The sequence below is a fragment of the Schistocerca serialis genome, chromosome 2, assembly GCF_023864345.2.
Source record: "Schistocerca serialis cubense isolate TAMUIC-IGC-003099 chromosome 2, iqSchSeri2.2, whole genome shotgun sequence".
NCBI lineage: Eukaryota > Metazoa > Arthropoda > Insecta > Orthoptera > Acrididae > Schistocerca > Schistocerca serialis.
The window spans coordinates 288,088,924-288,104,266 of record NC_064639.1 but is presented as its reverse complement, the minus strand read 5'-3'; the positions used below and the strand labels follow the sequence as shown (position 1 = coordinate 288,104,266).

Below are 15,343 nucleotides of genomic sequence, written 5' to 3'. Positions count from 1 at the left end.
ATAGGTTGTAGGTCCGCTATGACTATGAAGATGTGAAAAGTTTCTTTTGAATACCTATAAAATTACAGCGATAGCGGATCTCAAAAGGGCCAGTTCAGAGCTCATCTACTGCGTGCAGTGTAATTAAATTGATTCTCTCGCCCAAAATATTTAACTTAGCCACGTCAAAATTTTATTATCAATACTTACCTGCGTGCTGAATGCACGTTTAAATTAAGAGCTTCATCGGCCATCAGCAAAAGAAGCTATAAATTATTATGTAACTTGAAGTGGTGCGTTACTAGCCCAGCGGCTAGTCGGGAGAGCCGATTTGATCAGGCGTTCCCTTAGCCGTCCGCACCGCGGCTTTATATATAAGAACGCTGCGCGAGGAAGTTCTCTCCAGACGCTGAATAACACGCCATCTGTGTCGGGAGTCGCGTCGCATCGGTATCACTGCTACAAACAGCCTCGGGTGCCGTATTAAGTTACTAGAGATACGCGGAACCATGAAATCATTTCAAGTGAAGGGTTAATTCTGGGATGATTTTCATTATCTAGCTTCAGTTTGCGTATTGTCGTATTTTCACGTGCCGTCGCGGTACAGACATTCTACCAAATATTTAGCGTGGCGTTTGATGAAATATTTTCATCAAATTATGGCGAGCATTCTTTTTAACATTTAATTCGGACATTTATAGTTGCATCAGCGCATTAGACTCTGAACTGCTCTGTTAGTTAGGTTGGAGGGATACTTGTGTTTTTTATCAGTGAATTTCAGAATATACTCAACTATTTTGGAAAATCGTTTTTGATTAAAAATCCCGGACAATTCCTAATTCCTCAGAGCTATAAGCTGCAGCTATAATGGTATTCTCAGATGAAGTGGGCACTAGGAACTCTAATTACAGGCTTCACGTTTGTTAAATCACTTTCTGGGTGCTAAAAAGTAAATAGAGAGCTAGTGTTGAGAACGGCGAAAGACAGCATTAACAACATTCTAAAAGCCTGAAACTGATTCAACATGCAAGCATTTATACAGCAATTAGATTTTTTACAAACTTATTCGCCGCCCCACAACATCTACTACGAGGTGCGACAATAAAGTAATGAGCCTGATTTTCTCTGCAAAAACGTAAAGGCTTGCAGGCTTGCGTAGGCACAATATCTTTGACCTCGGTCTATAAGCTGCTTCTAGTTCAAGCGGCACATCGATACAACTGTTCAGTCGTGAGTTTTGCTGTAATAGGTTAACACGTGTTTGTGTCTCTCATCACGCAAATGGAACCGCATAATATTGCGCAACGGTATGCCATTTCTTCTAGCGTTAAATTGGATGAAAAGGCGACGACAACTTACGGTAAGCTTTAGAAGGCTTTTGGAGAGGAGGTTATGTCAACAGCTCAAGTTTTTTGTTTGCATAAAATGTTTAGCGAGGGGAGAACGAATGTTGAGGATGAAGACCGCAGTGGACGACCATCAACCTCACGGACGGATGTCAACTTGGCCAAGGTGCGTGAACTCGTACGATCTGATCGAAGATTATACGTGAAAATGATTGCAGATGAACTGAACATCAATCGAGAAACGGTTCGTCTAATAATAACTGAAGATCGTGGTATGAGAAAGATTTGTGCAAAAATGGTCCCCAAAAATCTCACACCACAACAGCGAGAAACAGGGTAAAATGTCGTAGCCGATCTGTTAGAGCAAATGGAAATCAATCCAGAATTGTTGAGCCGTTCAGTACGATCCAGAGACAAAATGCCAAAGTTCGCAATGGTGCTCAAAGGGATCACCCACCCAGACCAAAAAAAGCTCGCATGTCACAGTCAAAAGTGAAATGTATGCTTGTGTGCTTCTTTGATTCCAAGGGAACTGTTCATAAAGAGTGGCTGCCTCCTAGACAAACAGTTAACCAATATACCTACAAAGAAATTTTAGAAAGACTTCGTAAAAGAGTTCTTCGTGTCCGTGCCAACATTGCTGATAACTGGATTCTGCGCCGCGATAATGCGCCATTTTCAGGCAACACAAGATGTCTAAAAAGCTGTGACGAGGGTCTTGGAGGATGTTACTGAAGATGAGTTCCAGAAATGTTACCATCAACGGCAGAAGCACTGGGAAAAGTGTGTGCAATCGGAATGGAACTACTTTGAAGGAGACAACACTAAAGTTGACAAAAACGATAAGCAACGTTTTTTTCACATCAGTCTCATTATTTTACTGTCGCACATCGTATTCCCCAGGTGACATATGTCGTCATCGGATCAAAATCGACGTCGTCTTTCCAGGTTAACTATTTTTTTCCCCCGCAGTGTATATACAAGTCCTGTTCGTTCGATTTCTGATAGGCTTTTCGATCACAACTACGCTACGCGCAGAGCGAGCGAGGGAAAGTAGAACATGAAGATCAGCCGAACCAACCCGCCCCCGCCACACCGCTCTCACGCGTCGCTTCCGCATGACTTGAGAGACAGAAGGGCAAAGAAGAATTATACATGGTCCAGTCACGTTAATGTGACCACTGCCTGTATTGGACATCAACGTGGAATAACCACTCACAGACGGCAGAAGGGCAAAGGAGAATTATACATGGTCCAGTCACGTTAATGTGACCACTGCCTGTATTGGACATCAACGTGGAATAACCACTCACAGACGGCAGGCGGTAAGACTAGCAGTGGAGGGTATACGAAGCATGTCAGGGGAACGCGGAAAACAGTGCAGTCGTTGTCGTAATGCGGAAACGCATCGATTTATCTGACGTCCATTGGCCTTCGGGCCATGGGTGGTAGCATTTCCGAAACCAATACGTTTCTAAGCTGTTCGCGGGCCGCTGTGGTTGAAGGATACCACGCAGGACAGAATGGCACTATCCAAAAACCGGAACCGAGGCAACTGTGGTGCATCGCGGGCCATAAATGACAGGGGTGAACTGTGGTGTCACCGCCAGACACCACACTTGCAAGGTGGTAGCCTTTAAATCGGCCGCGGTCCATTAGTATACGTCGGTCCCGCGTGTCGCCACTGTCAGTGATTGCAGACCGAGCGCCGCCACACGGCAGGTCTAGAGAGACGTCCTAGCACTCGCCCCAGTTGTACAGCAGACTTTGCTAGCGATGCTACACTGACAAATGCGCTCTCATTTGCCGAGACGATAGTTAGCATAGCCTTCAGCTACGTCATTTGCAACGTCCTAGCAAGGCGCCATTACCAATTTATATTGAGATTGTAAAACATGTACCGTCAAGAGCGATGTACACCAATTATGGATTCAAGTTAAGTATTCCAAGATCTTCGTACTTTATTTGCAATTATCAAGACACTGTCCTGTTCCAGACCTCACGCCAGTGTGCGTGAGCTTAAACGCGTGCCTTTCGGCTACCTCCGAGTGGCTTGGCTGTCTTGCCAAGTCACTACATGAACGACGACCGGGAGTTGAGTATGGGCAAACAGGCATGCACCTGTTGAGGGACTGGCTGCCCGCCCAAACGAACAAAGGGGTTAACAACAACGTCTCCTCAACGCCGTTCAACGAACGTAGCTACGAAAGGGCCCCAGCAGCAGGCGCCTGGTTCACGAATTCGTGCAGAGTACTGTTCATCGGCGACGAAAGTTGAAATCTGCACACCAATACCGTAACTGAACAAATGGACTTCTCAGATGAATCACGTTTTTTGGTCCATCACAGAAATGGTCACTGGCATGAAACGTCTGAAAGTAAACTCCCTGCAACTATCATCAGAAGTGTCCAGGAATTAGGAGGGAGCGTTATGGTCTGGGGAGTGTTTTCATGGCATTCCTGGATTATCTCGTCATTCTGCAAAGCACAATGGATTGACCCAAGTATGCATCTATCCTTTAGGATCACGTCCTCCACTACACGCAGTGAGCCATCCACGACTCGTGATCATGCCGTTGATTGCTTGACATCTTGTCTTTGCGGTACTGCTGTCTCATTTCTTATTCGATTTACTGGCGTCACTAAGTTGCTGACTTGCCTGTCCGTGAGTGGCAGCAGCAGAGCTTATCGACACGAGCAGTGTCGTACTATCTTTGGAGCAACCGCTAGTATTTCCGTGTCATCGCATGTCGGGGAGTTGAGTCGGGACGGAGCAGCAGTGAGGTCCAGACTCGCTCGACCGTTGCCGACACACTTGACTAGAGAGGGGACTACCTTGGTTGGCCGCTCGGTCGGTCGCCTCATCGGGCAACGTGTATTTGGTTGCCGACCATTTCTGGGTTCTCCGTGTGTGTCGATTTGTGATTGGTCCTTGTTGTTTCACAGTGACTGGTTTTAGTACTGTTCGGATTGTGAGGCACTAGCTGCGAGAGCTATAAAGTTCGTTGCCCACCGAACCTGGACACTGAAGTTGAGTGATCAAGTAACCTGTTATAAAACCTCAGCTGCTGTGATATCTCTTCATTCGTTGTCGGTTGTTGCTTCCTGGGCCGTTCTGGCTAGCAGCAACGTATGGTGTGTTGGAGTCAGCGAAATTTTGCAGCCCTCTTCCTGTGTGGTCTTTGACTATTAAATTGGTTGTTACTTATCAGTGAAGTGATCCAGCGGTATTTTCTACCTTGTGGCCGTAAACACCCCAGTTACCTGCTCTGTTCATTAGCGTAGTTTTCCGGCAGTGTGTTTTTCCTCACTGTGTTGATGCTGTCCGACATGGCGTGTAGTTCGACAGCCTTTTAGCTGTTTGTTCGTAGTTTTTTGTTGAGAGTGGTTATTGTGCCTTGGGTGTTCATAGGCGCCGATTCTGAAGACATAGTGCGGCTGGTATCTTCGTCCTTGGCTGATATTGGTCGGGCGGAAGCGAATTGATTATGTTCTTGGTCGATCCTTCAGCTGTCCCTGCGTCGGATTGCCAACCGATTATTTAGCCTTACTCTTAGCTGCCTGTCTCACCTCACCTTACATTAGAGCTACCTCCTCAGGCAAACCCTTTGAACACTTCTGAGCACCACGGTTCTGTTGGTTTTAGATTTTGATTTTCATTTTAGTCTGATGTACTGTGCAAGGCTTTCAGCCATCTATTAATTTAATTGTTTTTATTTTTTAAAAAATGGTTCAAATGGCTCTGAGCACTATGGGACTCAACTGCTGAGGTCATTAGTCCCCTAGAACTTAGAACCAGTTAAACCTAACTCACCTAAGGACATCACAAACATCCATGCCCGAGGCAGGATTCGAACCTGCGACCGTAGCGGTCTTGCGGTTCCAGACTGCAGCGCCTTTAACCGCACGGCCACTTCGGCCGGCTTTTATTTTAAGATAAGGCCTTCAGCTGACTTAAGGTTTGCAGATTGATTTGTTTAATAACTAAAATTTTGAAAGTTTGTTCTATCTGAAATTCTTATTATCCAGGCCCTAAGTCCTGAGTTGTTTAATGTCCAGTGCGTGGCCTTCAGCCGAGTATTTATGTGAAATATTTTTTTTAAGTAAGGCCTTCAGCCATGTGTATTCTTTATAGCAATTTTTATAACTTGTGTTTGGGCCTTCAGCCATTCTTGTTTTCGGTGTGGTTTTGGGCCTTCAGCCCAGGAGGCATCACAAGTTTTCTTAACTAGAACTGGCGAATTTTTCCTTCTTCTGGGACTTAAGTTCCTATTATTCGTAGGATTCCTCTTGGACCTTTAACTCCTTCAAGTACAGTTGCGTTCATTTACATATTCATAGTCTAGTATTTTATCTTCCTATCTTCTGTGAATATAGATGGGAACACCTTTACTGGCTCTTTGTTCCTGATTTGTTCCGCTGTAGAGCCTAATATAATAGTCTCCATAGAGTTCCAAATGTTTTCTTCTTTGTTTCCGTAACTAGTACGAAATCTATTTCCTTTTCTTTCGAAGGTTATCTAATTCTACTTCCTTACGAACAGTTCCCCTACCGTTAGTAGTGGCAAGTCTCCAAGCTTCATCATCCCATTTTCTCTTGTACTCATTTCTTGCCAATGTCGTATCCCGGTACTCCGTCCTATTTGCGAGGTCAGCCTGAGTACTGCAAGCATGTTTATTAAGTCCCTGAATGGAGTAATTGCCTATCGCTGGTAAGACGGGTGATGGGACTACCATCTCTGAGCTTTACCAAATGGCTGTGAGCACTATGGGACGTAACATCTCAGGTCATCAGTCCCCTAGAACTTAGAACATCACATACATCCGTGCCCGAGGCAGGATTCGAACCTGCGACCATAGCGGTCGCGCGGTTCCAGACTGAAGCGCCTAGAACCGCTCGGCCACCAGAGGACGGCGAGCTTTACCAGTCAAAGCTCCAAACTCACATATGTGAGAGTGTGATACAGAATTTCCTCTTTACTCGTCGTTATGGTTACTTCAACATTCGGTCGTCAGAGCGTCGTCTGCTTGGCAGGGTACACCACTGGCACATCAGGTTGATAGCTGGATGAGATATGCTGTAATTCGCGTTATCATCCCATTGGTATCGAAAAAGAAATGAAGATATTGTGGTGTCACCGCCAGACACCACACTTGCTAGGTGGTAGCTTTAAATCGGCCGCGGTAGTACATGTCGGACCCGCGTGTCGCCACTGTGTGATCGCAGACCGAGCGCCACCACAAGGCAGGTCTCGAGATACGGAATAGCACTCGCCCCAGTTGTGCGACGACTTTGTTAGCGACTACACTGACGAAGCCTTTCTCTCATTTATCGAGAGACAGTTAGAATAGCCTTCAGCTAAGTCAATGGCTACGACCTAGCAAGGCGCCATTAACCATTTTAAGATAGAGTCTCACTTGTATCATCAAGGAATGCTGTATACAAATGATGGATTAAAAGTTAAGTATTATAGCAGCTACGTACTTTTCTTGCTACCATTCATTACGTATCCTGTTTCAGACCTCTCTCTAGCCTACGTGAGATTAACGCGTGCCTTTCGGCTACTTCAGTGTGGCGTAGCTGTCTTGTTACGCCACAACAGATATAGGCGAAGATTTAGGAATATATGAGATAAAAGAAAGAAATAGGTAAATAGAAGAAAATGCAAGGAACATGTAGACCGTCTGGGTGGAGAAAGATTCCTGGCAAATGCCCTAAATTATAAATGCAATGGAAGGAGGACTGTAGGAAGACAATAGAAGAGGCAATCTGTCCCATGCATGCAGTGAAGAATAATAACGAAACACCACGTCATTCATGCAAAACTATTACAGAAAATTTCGGCAGAGGAGTGCGCTTCTGCCACGCAAGGTGTGGCGGCCAGTTACCAGATGTTTTGTTTAATACGTAAATCTTAAATGTCTACATTGCAAATCAATAAACATTACAATTCTTTGTCACAGAAAAACATCTTTTATCTACAATTAAGATCTTGCGCTCTTATTGTGACATGTGACAGACACGTGATGATGACAGAATTCAGCCGAAATCGCGACGTGCCAATAACAATTGGAAAATAGGCGCTACCGTATCTGGAAAAGCGTTATTTTATAATGTGACTCACTCACCGGCCTGAGCCTAGGCACGATGATGCGTAGCAGGTGCGGCAGCGTGTCCAAGAGCAGGGTGTCCGCCTTGTAGTGGGCGCGCACCTTCACGTCCATGCCGCGCATCATCTCGGACACCAGCTGACGCGTTCTCGCCTCCTTCACGGACGCCTGCAAGCAAAACACGGCGGCGTTTCTGAAACCAACACACTACGACGTTTCCGTCAGAAATGACACGTTCAAACTCCCCACAGAGACTAGTCGCCTTCAGCACAAGCAAGCCAGCCTGATAAAAGTCGCGCACGCCAGTGTAGCGTTGCGGGCCAGTGGCTAGGATAAAGCCGTCGGCACATGACAGCGCTTTCGAACGTCGACCTTAAGCGTTACGAGTTCAACGTGCTGCTGAAAGCTCAAGAACGATGCAACTTTTGCGTATGACGTGTCCTCAACGTGGTATACGCGACTGCAGCGCGATCCAGCCGTAGTTGTCGGCTGTATCTGCCCGCACGTCACACTGTTTACAAACTGGACTGGCGTAAAATTCCTACGTTTCTTCAATTAAAACACACGTTTGCTCCCTCGCCCATACGCTAGTCATGTTGTTCTACCTGTGGTACACATAAAAAGTTCAATATCTATGGGCAAGTCATAAGACAAAAGGAAAGTACCATGTCCAGTCAACAAGGACATCGGCTTATAAAAGGTAAATTACAAATCCTTCGATACAAATTCACAATGGTTCTCCATATACCATAAAAATTATTTCATCATTCTCACTTTTCTGCAAAATCCTAAGGTCAAACTTTCTTGTTCCTATACAGCAACAAAATCCTTAGAACATGCGAAATGTGTTGTTGTTGTTGTTGTTGTGGTCTTCAGTCCTGAGACTGGTTTGATGCAGCTCTCCATGCTACTCTATCCTGTGCAAGCTTATTCATCTAATGTTAAAATTAAAACAAGAAAGTGCAAAATTTCTTAACTGCAAGTACTGCAAGCTGCCTTGTAGATTACGCCAATCAAACAAACTCACTCCACGGGAAGAGCGCACTTACATTTACATCACATCGAATATTATCGAACATCGTTTCAATAAACTAATAAGAAAGTATCCCAACGTATTAGAAAACGCGAATGCTAGCAACAAAATATTACGATCCAGGGAGACGCGAACCAGTAACACAACACCCGATACCTTAAAATTCTGCAACTCTACACATCTCGCTATACCGACCACAGCGTTAAACGACCATACTTTGCGTATTACCGTTTTCTGAAAGCTTTAATCGTAAATATGTAGTTAACTGACATTTAACTATAATAAACTGAACCAAGAACCGATGTCTTATGGATTCTCTGTATGCCGTTTCATAATACGCAAGTTACAATAACTCTGTAACCACCAATATGAAATTTCCTGTCATTTTCTTACAACAAACCATACAATTAACGACAGATTTTCGAAAGATCCGCTATTAGCCCATATTTAGAAACGGCATATATACATATGGGTGTCAACTGAAAGCCAATACGGCGTCTCGCGGCTCTGTACTGAAGAGAGGTGGCCTGCATGTGACGTAAGCGGCGTTCTTCAATAGCACTGGTTAACGTTCAAACGCACGTTCAGAATACGTCATGCTACACACTGCTCTGTTTGTTCAGAAGGACTCCCCAAAGTGCGTTTTCCACGACATGGCGTCAGAAACTCGGCACATCCTACATTCGAATGCATGGTAAGCGTGCCGACGGCTTATCTACGTTTGGAGAAGCAAGCGTATGCAGCAGCCTCCGAACAGCTAAACACATGAATATAATATTTAAAAACGTTCACAATTTAGAAATCCAAAACTCATGGAATGTTGGAGGAACCATAAAAAGACGCCACAGTGATGTACAGGGTGATACTGTGATGATGATACTAACTTTCAGGGGTGACGGAGAGGATAAATGTATCAATCTGAGGTTGGGGTTCCTGGTCGGGAAACGACTGAGTCGAAAGTTATCTGCGTAAATCGTTCTGATACCTGTGACAGCGAAATACACATACCGGTACTATTCTTGCTGACAAGGGGAGGGGCTGACATGTGAGTCACTCATTTTGATCAAGTTTTGCAAAGACTATCTATATTGAAAATATAGATACTCGTGTATCGGTTTTTTGCTACACACTAACTAGTTTTTGAAAAAATCGAGATCAGGGTTGATGAAGCAAAATCCTATTTTCAATGCTATGCATCGAAAGATCGCCTAAAAACCAATATTTTTTATTAATATAATATGGGGTCCAAAGTAAATAACGTTCCAGTATCCCATGATATTCTGATAATCAGAATACTTTCCTTCGCCCTTTTTAAAAAAATAAAACATCGGAAGGTGTGATTAATAATCAAGTAAGTATACATAATGGATTGACAGTTATTTTCACCACGATACACAGTAAAAAATACGCCCAAAGCCAATTACTGCGTAATCCCAACTCACCGTCTACTCGTCAGCGTTCTTGCGATCAGTGGGGTCAAACTTAAACACAGAAATAGGCGAAACATAAATGTTTCTCGGACAAAGCGCAACACGCGAATAAAATCCCACCGCACTGACCCGTTTTCCGGTACGTTGTTCCTTGAAAACATATCTGATTCACGTTGTTTAAAACACATGTATCATATATCAGTTTGGATGTGTACAAAGCATACAAAAGCTTACCTTGAAAGACAGGCGCTGACAACCGATTATGGACCAATGTGTGAATTTTGATAGCATCCAACATATCTTCTAATTCTCTGATGTACTACGATGTTGCATGATTTTTAACTTGTGTGAGGAAATTCTTTACCTACCGGAAAAAACAATGTGACGCGGTTGATAAAGAGAGGCAAATTTCGGTGGTATCACTTTCACGGTGCAGGTCGGTTGAGTATTATTATCTACGAAAGGTCTATCGTAGCGAGTCATGTACCACGACGGAAACAACTGTGAGTACATTATACACACTTATTTGATTACTAATCACACTTCCCGATGTTTTACTTAAAAAAGGCAAAGAAAGGTATTCCCGATACCAGAATATTAGCAGATAAACCGAAAAAATACCAAATGAAAAAAGCTACCACCAAGAATCTAACACGGACCAGCAGTTTCGTTGCCGACCTCGCTCTACTATAAACGTAGATTGATGAGTAGCTACAGCGTGGAAACACGAAAAGTCAATAACTTTAACATTATTAACTTTGCATCCAATATATTTTTTTAAATTTTTCTTTTTAGACGACCTTTCGACGCAAAACATTGAAATACGATTTTCTGTCATCAACTTTAATCTTGATTTTTTTTTTCAAACACTAGGAAGTGTCTAGCAAAAAGCCAAAACACGTGTCTCTTTATTTTCAATATAGATCTTCCTTGAAAAACTTGATAAAAATCGGTGACCCATATGAAAGACATTCTTCTTGTGACGTTGAAGCGTAGGGAACATTCATAGGAGGTAGTATGGACCAAAAAATAAAAAGTAAAGTAAACATGGGCTCTAAAATGCATATCTTAAGACCTACGAGCACTTGGTCATCTTTGTTACTGTGAAACATACTCTTCTACCGAATTTTTGTTTTCGTCTTGGCACATACCAGCACTCTTTAAGTTGCCTCCCTAAAGTCTTAGCAACAAAAGCACCGGTACATGTAGTATTCCACTGTCAGAAGTATCAGAACGATTTTCGCTGAGGGTTTCCGTCGGTCGTTTTCAAACCAGGGTCCCTCACTACAAACTTATGCTTTATCCTTCCCCATCAAGTTTGTAACCTCATCACTGAATCACACTGTATAAATTTGTAATAAATACAATTTAGTAATAAATTGGGCTCGTATTGTGAAACCAATCACCCAAGAGAATTTACAAAGATCCAAGAAGTTTAATTCCTAGATTTAACGATACCAGTCGACGGAGTAGAGAGTTACCAAGCTAACTTTGAGTGTATCTTATGAGGATGCCGTTTTACGTTAACCACATTAGGGTAATATAAGCCTGCTTCTGTTTTAATCGCGTATGTTTCATCACATTTTAAGCTCGTCTTTCCTATATACGAATTATCCTAGTGGGAATGATCAATATTCAGGTATGTAGCAGTAATGATCATTCGGGGAAAACCTAGTAAACATGAGCTCTAAAGTGCATACCTTCAAAACCATGAGCACTACATCTCTGATACTGCGAAACAAATCTCTTCTATTGAACAAGTGCTCACAGCTCTTGAGGTATGGATTTTAGAGCCAAAGATTTTTTTTTTTTTTTTTTGCTTCAAATGGTCATTCCTACCACATCCCTGAATATTGACCATTGCTCCTGGGACACATTGTATATAAAATTAGTACCTTTTCATTATTGTATATTTTGTTGTCTACTAGTGTACATCGTCTATCAGTTGTATTTGATTTCCCTTCTCCTGACGTATCTGAAGATGATCAGTATGACGCGAAATCGATAGTCTGATGATAATTTGTGATAATAAAAAAAGTAAGTCGTTGTTCTTTTAGGACTACTTCCATTTAAATGGAAATGAACGTATGGCATCGTCGGCCGGGAGGCACCATTCGGGTAAGTTCGGCCGCCAAGTTCAAGTCTTATTTCATTTGACGCCACATTGGGCGACTTGCGCACCGGTGATGAGGACAACACAACACCCAGTCCACGAACGGAGAAAATCTCCAACCCGGCCGGGAATCGAACCCGGGCCCGTTTGCATCGGAGACAAGCACGTTTCCACCGAGCTAAGCAGGCGGACCTATTTCCATTCACTGTTATTCGAAAAGAGTTGTTAAAATCGCAGAGAAAATCTACACTGTTTCAGTGACGCAAGTAACCGCGTGGTTAACGAAAGAGCATGTTCACCATGGACTGGCGATCGTTTCTTAAAACCGGCACAGTCTGCGTCAGTACGTCGGTATTACACGACTAAACCGCACTATACTCGCACTCCTCTGTATTCGCTGCGGTAATGCACTTCGAATTCATTTCATTCAGGTGCGACAATTGAGGGATTTGTGTTTGTACTCCTCTATTTCAACCGCTATAGTAAATTAATTTTTTATTGATTACAATTTATTTTACATACACCTGAAAAACGAACTGTCAAAAATTTTCTTCCGTTATGATCAATAACTAACCACTAATACACTTTGAAACATATACGTTCCACCAGACACAAATTATGTAAAAGCCAGCAGAATTGCCTAGTATGTAGTAATGTCTCAAAACAGTCTCTGCGATGATAAGAAAACACATTTAGTTACTTCAGAGGTTCTTGGAACATAGCTGATGATTTAACCCGATTTTTATGGAACTGATGCACTGCGTCAGCTATGAACACGAGCTTGATCGCTCACAGAAAACGATACGTGCGTACGACACATTTAACTGGAAGTCCCTTTCGGGGAAGTTCGACGCCTGGTGCAAGTCTGTTTATTTGACGTCACTTCGGCAATCTGCGCATCAATGATGATGACATCATGAAGATGACAACACAAACCATCTGGAACGCAGAGACTCCTCGACTGGCGGGGAATAGAACCCGAGGTCCCGCGATCGACAATCAGCAACGCTAAACACTAGGACATTAGTTGCTGACGATCGCTCACAACCTTCTGTACGTCTACCCGACGGTCCACTGTAATTTTTTTTCCAAATTCTGAAAGCTTCTTGCTAAATGGTAGCACTAGACAGGTATAGGAGACCATTGTCCCAACGCTCAAAACTCCTCATTACTCTAGTGGCACACAGTAATGTAGTCCACCAACCAAGAAAGTGCTCAAACCGACAACTTATCCAAAATTTAAGTAACACTTCTTCAGTTAAAATTATTGGGATATCATTGAAATCGGCAGGTAGAGTTGTAACTTAACACAAAATGATCAATAATACGCTTGTATTCATTCAGCTAAGATGTTTTAATTTACAGTATTTCGTAAAAAAAAAGGTTAAAATTGGTCTGAGCACTATGGGAATGAACATCTGAGGTCATCAGTCCCCTAGAACTTAGAACTACTTAAACCTAACTAACTTAAGGACATCACACACATCCAGGCCCGAGGCAGGATTCGAACCTGCGACCGTAGCGGTCGCGCGGTTCCAGACTGAAGCGCTTCGAACCGCTCGGTCACACCAGCCGGCTACAGTATTTCAGACAGTGGTATTACGATATGACACGCCCAGTTATTCAGTTTGTCGTTGAGACACTAAAGCCCTCTCTCCATTACAACAGTTATCTCTAGTTTATTGAAAATTTGAAAAAGCAAATCACAGAAGACAGGAAGAGTGTAACTAACAAGGGACAAATGTGCATACGAAAAAGCATATAAATCGTAAGTATGTAAGCAGACTTTCTCGACAACTAAAGTGCGCGTCATATATCTTGGCGGCCGAGTTTAGGTTTGTTCTGCGCATTTGACATCACAAAACATAGTCAGCCAATGAACAGAGAACAACGTTGCCACATCTCGACTGCAGTGCAGAGCACGGACGAGTGTCTTCAGTTTTAGAAACGTTCAGTCATAAATAAAGTAATAGAACAAAAGCAATGTCTTGATAGCAGACTTTCTTTTATAGAAAGTTTGAAAAAAGCATTCTTTATACAAATTGATTCATATTCTATTAATTAAACCAAACAAGCAATAAGACTCCTCATTCAGGCGATAGCAAGGAAAGGTGTTTGTTTCAATCTCACGAACTGCTTTTTCGCAATAAACAACAGCGGTAATTGTTTATTTCCTATCGTACTTCGACGAAGCGTGAGTAATTCATAGTCATACCAACAGTGTTTATAAGTAGTTGCGTGAGGTGTTAGAGTCCTTATGGAGTTATACTGTCTGAGGTGGTGAGATAGCGGAACGGTTAAGGGTCGCCGGCACGGTAGCTCAGCGTGTTCGGTCAGAGGATTAGCTGCCCTCTGTAATAATAAAACTGAGTTAATCGATCAGCAACGAACTTAAACGGATGTCTTACGACGTCCGCCCCGCGCCCCGAGCAGATGCAACGAACAAAAGCGAAAAAAATGAGATTAAAAAAAAAAAAAAAGTGTTGGGCTGCCAAGTGAAAGGTTAAGAGTTCAAACCTTGTGCAGTGCTCAATATTTTCTTTATTTAAAAACAATATTGGAGTAGCTTACTTCACGAATTTTATTCGTTTGTATGAAATTTCTAGTGCTTTGCCTCTTCATTAACTTTTTCGCTGCTGCAGACACGTGCTCCCCGCATTCCGCGCTGTGCGCGGTTTTGTCATCACTGCACTTCTCGCCTGTGCAGACACATGGTTGGTGTTCCCACTGCTTTGACACACTTATCATTCGATTTCCAAAAACTATTTGGCCAAAAAATTTGATTATTACACGTCTTCTTGACTGATACCTTCCCCCCATAAATGACTTAATTTTGTTTTGATGTGCAGCATTAAATGTAGTAAACCATTGCACGAAATTTTGAAGAGTTTGCAGAGGTAAAAGTCCATAGCGTATACTTTCCGTATGGTCGATTTTAGTTGCCACAATGTTGAGAATGAAATGGGGACAAGATACCTAAATTTCATATAATATTTACTGTATAACAATATCTCAATTAATTTAAGTACCACATAGGTGTCGTATGTAATATTGAGAAATACTCCGTCTTTCGCGACTGTAATAAAAGTTTTATTTACACACGGCGCGTTTGGCTTTATTTTAAAGCACTTCCATCGGTGAAAGGTATGGCACATACACAATGGTATTCATGTTCTATTTCTTGTTTTTGTTCCACAGTCGCAGTTTTACCAATGGTATTGAAATATATTCCTCTTCTGCAACTGTAATAAGCGACTTATTTAGACCAGACGCGTTTCTCTCTTTTGGAGCATCATGTATTTTGTGTCCTCCATTGCCAAGTCACCTTTCCTA

The 15,343-nt window shown here is 42.8% G+C and overlaps 1 protein-coding gene across 2 annotated transcripts in view; it reads right to left on the bottom strand.

The window, feature by feature from the left end:
- Positions 1-15,343, bottom strand: part of LOC126457060 (chromosome transmission fidelity protein 18 homolog) — a 485,881-nt gene that overhangs the window by 311,262 nt on the left and 159,276 nt on the right. For both annotated transcript variants that reach the window (XM_050093058.1, XM_050093059.1), the window contains exon 16: positions 7,453-7,602. In XM_050093058.1, coding sequence (XP_049949015.1) covers positions 7,453-7,602 — 150 coding nt within the window. The remainder of the gene's footprint in view (positions 1-7,452; positions 7,603-15,343) is intronic.